We start from the raw sequence: 5,038 nt of genomic DNA on the forward strand, positions 1-5,038 counted from the left end.
AACCATATAGTATTATTAATTAACTGAACCCACAACTTATAATAAGTTAAATAATATACTAACCTTGAATGTCAATCAAGCTAAGCCTATTTTTCTATGAGGTGTAGGCATTTTAAATATAAAATAATTAGAAGAGAATTAACTAGCAAGTAAAATATAGTTTGGGAAAATATGGACCTAATGAAAGTCGAAACTTAGATGCGTCCTTGTGTGTCTAAGAATACCCTCCCTTTAGACGGGGAATTGACTTTGGTGTCTCAAAGGTAGCAATCTAGAGAGAGAAACATAGTTCCCATTGATGTAATTAAGTATGGCAAGAGAAGAAAGAGAGAATCATAATACAGAAATGGAAATAGATTTGACTTTGAAGCTTGATGCTCAAGATCAAGAGCCTGCTAAAGATTCATCAATATCAGATCATGTTGAAGATGATGATACTCATGATGATGAAGTTGATGATACAAAAGTAAAATCACCTGAACATCAAGTACAAGAGTTATTAGAAGATGATGCACAAACTACCACCAATCCAACTGAAAAACCAGAAAGACAAGATCTTAATCATGATCAACAAGAAAAGGTACAACCTTTCAAACCCTTATTTTTTTCTTTCTCCTATTCTTTATACTTCAATAAAGAAAATTATTAAGAAACTCGGTTAGTAAGAAGCTAGAGAGGACGAGACAAAGATACAAGCCAACCCCAGATGCTAAAAAAACTAATACTTTGTGTATTTTTATGCAAGCTATCGATACTACAGATGGAGATGAATCGGATGAAAGAGGAGAACAAGGTGTTAAGACAAGAAGTAGAGCAAACCATGAAAGATTATTATGATCTACAAATGAAATTTTCGGTTATCCAACAATCTTCAAGCCAAATTAAGGTATGTTAGTATTAATACTCCAAGATAAACACTGCCTAAAACAATGTTCTTATATAGTGTTAAAACCTTATATTCAGGATCCAAAAGTGTTTCTATCTCTTAATGGGCACGATGGAAATCAAGAAAGCAAGAAAAGTAGCCCACGAGCTCCGCCATTACAAGAAAGTGAAAACGAGGATTTAGGTTTATCGTTGAGGATTCAAAGCAATACCACAGCATCCCAGCATGCAAAAGATCATCATGATGGGAATAAAAAGGATTTACTTGAGAGCGCGACAAGGTTTTCCCCGATGCAACAAAGCAATTTGATCAATCCGGGTAATTTTGGTTGTGACAGTATTAAAGCTGCTAATATTGTTAATGACCAGATCGCCTCATTGCCAAACAGAAAGGCAAGGGTTTCAGTGCGTGCAAGATGTGAAGCTGCCACAGTAAGTTTGATTCACTTCTTTAATCTAAATAGGTCTAGTTTTCTTTATTCATTAGAAAGAAACTACTGTTCTTGTTAAAGTACGAAGCAAATAATATATTTTTAAAAGATAGAACGATTATAAGCAACTTTTTTTTTATTATGATGGTAATTTTCTTTTGTATTAACGTATTATAAGTGATTTCTCCAAATTGCTTATTATGGAAACTGTGACAACAATTTATAAGAAACTAGTTAATTTAGTAGTAAAAGTTAAGTATAGTAGTTAATAATAATCAGTTAATAGATTGAGAATTTCACAATCTAAGTGCTATATTTTTTATAGATGAATGATGGATGTCAATGGAGAAAATACGGACAAAAGATCGCTAAGGGAAATCCTTGCCCACGAGCTTACTATCGTTGTACCGTTGCTCCTGGTTGTCCGGTTAGAAAACAGGTTTGTCCCTCCTACCCGTGTGTGTGTTTTTTTATCATTGCACCGTTGTTTTGTTTTCACAACTGAAATTTAAAATGGAAATTTATTTATTTTTTGTTTTGCGATATAAATTAGTTTCATTTGTCACTTGTGAGAAATAATGAACACTTACATGCAATATTTCAAGACTAGCTAGCTAATATCTCATGATTTGCTTGTAGGTGCAAAGATGTTTAGAGGACATGTCGATACTAATCACGACGTATGAGGGGAATCACAACCATCCACTACCCGTAGGAGCCACCGCAATGGCTTCAACTACATCAGCAGCAGCCGGATCTTTCATGTTACTAGATTCAAATAATCCTCTTTCATCCGAACTTGGAGCCATGAACCAGTCACCTTTCATTAATTATTACACGTCTTCCGGCACCATGAACCCTAATTCTTCTCCATATTCATCAACACTTGCTAGAACAATGAATCCTAATGACCCTTCAAAAGGCATTGTCTTTGATCTCACCAACAATATGATAAACCCTCACCGTTTTCAAAATGCAAGCATCTCACCTCAATTAGGATTTCCTTGGATGTCTAGCAAGTTCCCTAATGAAAGCCATCTTTCAAGATCAAATCAGGTAAATGGGATTAATGGGATCCTAGAAGGTGGTGAGGATCACAACAATATTAACAATAACAGTAACAATAAGTCAGTTCTAGCTGAGAATATGAGTGCTATTGCTTCACATCCTACTTTTAGAGTTGCTGTGGCGGCTGCAATCTCTTCCATTATTAATAAAGGGAGTCAAATAACTAATAACATCCATGCCGGTGGTCCAGATGATAGAGAGAGTGGTGGTAGTAGCTCCGGTGGCAAAACATGGGTTCTCGAATCTCTCTCTAGAAGCGGTTAGCATCATTTTGTAATATGATCGATTGCAAGACTGATGCAGCCCGACTAGAGAAATCTTGTCAAGATCCGGATCATCAAAAGTTTTAATTTGTTTAATACTAATTGTTGTATTTGAATTTGTAATTTATATGGGAAAATTAAGGTGATAAATGATAAGTGAATGAATTTCGATAAGAAATATATATTATACTATATACATGTTATTAAACATATTTTCTTATGTTAATATCTTTCTTTTATATGAAATATAAACTACAACTAGAAATTGTTTAGCAAAACTCGCCAGTTCAAGTATCATTCGTGATAAAACGTAGCGCGTGAGTCATGAGTTTAATCACAAGGGACTTCGGGCAGTGGGTTTCTTCTGAAATTGGTGGCAAATGGGTCACCAGCGCTATCTACGATCGGGGTATGAGTGATCCTTTTGCCAAGCGGTATATCCGGGTGGTCGGGATTTGTTAATGGTTAAAAGAAATAACAGGAAAAATTTGTGAAGCTTTATTTATATATTCCTTTAAATAGTGTTTAATTTGTCTTTGTTTATTAAGGTTTGGGTGGTTCCATGCATGTGAGCTCTTCAATGCTAAGCTGATCAAGAACCTAATAATAGATTACTTTAAGTTCACTAGCCATTAATGAAGTACATGTACTGCATTAATATCGTAACCAGTACTGGGCACATACCGAAATTGATTTTTTTTTTGTTAGTAAGCTTATTATATGTTTATATAATCAAACAAGTTAATGCTAATTAATAAAAAAGAAGTTATATATCATGAATCATGAGATCCGAATAAACAATATCTTTTAACAATCCCGTTGTGATTTAACTGAATATTACAAAACAAAGAAAAAATGTGATTAACTGAAATGGAATGGTCCCCACTTATTTTATGTTTAATTCTTGTCAATGTGTCAACTAACAACCCATAGCGTCGGGCCCTTAACATCATGGCACGGTGTAGCTGGCGTTAAGGGCCGACCACCTCATCATAACGCTTTGCATTTGGCATAACAAGGAGCAACTAAGAGATAAAAAGCATGCACCAGCCTAGCTAGCTAGCTAGCTAGCTGCTACTTCTAGTTTACAATTTCATAGTTCTCGTGTAAATAAAGGTTTACTCGATTGATGTAAAGATGATATTAACTAGACTCAGTATAACGTTCACGATTTGTTTTTTTGGAGGGGACCGACCTGTACAATGTTCTAATAACCTAAAAGAAACCTAAGATGAAGAAGTTGTACATTGCATAGGTAACAACGGATCAATGTTATTGGCTCTCAAGAGAAACATATATAGTAGCAAATTCGTTATTTCCTAGGTTTTTATTGAAAGTATAACATTTGATCTTGAATATCTAACTTTCTGTATCATGAATCATTCATAAAACCGATGAATCAAATTTTAAATTTTTTAATCTAGCTTTATGTTTGTGAAAGGGTTAAGACTTTCTTAAAATAATAATATCATATTAATAGGTTAAACTAGAAAACTAAATAAGTGTTAATAAGTTGGTAATTTAATTATGTAAATTGTAGGACTGTCAAAACAAGTCTTATCGTGTTAAACATGTTTGAGACGAAACATTTTTCAAAAATAAATACGACTCGTTTAACTACTTAATTTATATCTCTATAGCTATAACACAATTAGATAGCCCTAGTAAATTGATTCATCCTAGTTAAGGAGTACTACATTCATTTTAGAAAAATCTCAAAAGATCGAGAACTAAAAAAATAGAGAGCATTAATGTTGCATGACAAATATTATTTCGTTACAATATTAAATAATCGATTCTTAAAAATAATTAGAATAAAATGACGTTAAACTTAAATCACAAAATACAGATGATATAATGCAATTGGCCCTTTTTGAAAAACCATGGCTGACTTCTCCATTTCCAAGGAATTCCGAAAGTATATAATTAATAAAAATATTCTTACAATTTTTTTTGAATCTTTAATCATCAAATTGAATTTGTTTTATAAAAAATTCTCAAAATGTCTTATTAATAGAGAGAGTTTTAAATTTGTTTCCTTATAAATTAAAGTTTTCAAAAATGTCTCTTACAAACACGTCTTTGACGACGTGTTAGGCCTCAACATGTCTTTCACGACATGCTTGGCCACCAAATACGTCGTTCATGACCTGTTAGCCTCCAACGGGTGTGTTTCACAATCTGCTAGCCTCTAACGCATCTTTAATGACCTGTTAGCATCTAACGTGTCTTTCACAACATGTCTGGCCTATTAATTGAATTGTTTTTTTTAATATTACATTATTATAATTAATTTTAACCATATTTGTTTTTTTTTATAAGTTGTAATATATAAATTTATATATAATTTCGAATATGTCGCTGAGACGTGTTTATTTTTTTTACATTTTG

The 5,038-nt window shown here is 33.0% G+C and overlaps 1 protein-coding gene across 1 annotated transcript; it reads left to right on the plus strand.

The window, feature by feature from the left end:
- Nucleotides 1-310: 310 nt before the first annotated feature.
- LOC143537718 (putative WRKY transcription factor 9) lies at nucleotides 311-2,652 on the plus strand. The gene is made up of 5 exons (XM_077031426.1): nucleotides 311-580; nucleotides 746-886; nucleotides 964-1,317; nucleotides 1,642-1,755; nucleotides 1,956-2,652. The coding sequence occupies exons 1-5, from the start codon at nucleotides 311-313 to the stop codon at nucleotides 2,646-2,648; spliced, it is 1,572 nt and encodes a 523-aa protein (XP_076887541.1). The 3' UTR covers nucleotides 2,649-2,652.
- Nucleotides 2,653-5,038: the final 2,386 nt, after the last annotated feature.

The sequence above is a fragment of the Bidens hawaiensis genome, unplaced genomic scaffold, assembly GCF_021521415.1.
Source record: "Bidens hawaiensis isolate Kalapana, Puna unplaced genomic scaffold, B.hawaiensis_p1.1 tig00011311_1, whole genome shotgun sequence".
In the NCBI taxonomy this organism is placed as follows: domain Eukaryota; kingdom Viridiplantae; phylum Streptophyta; class Magnoliopsida; order Asterales; family Asteraceae; genus Bidens; species Bidens hawaiensis.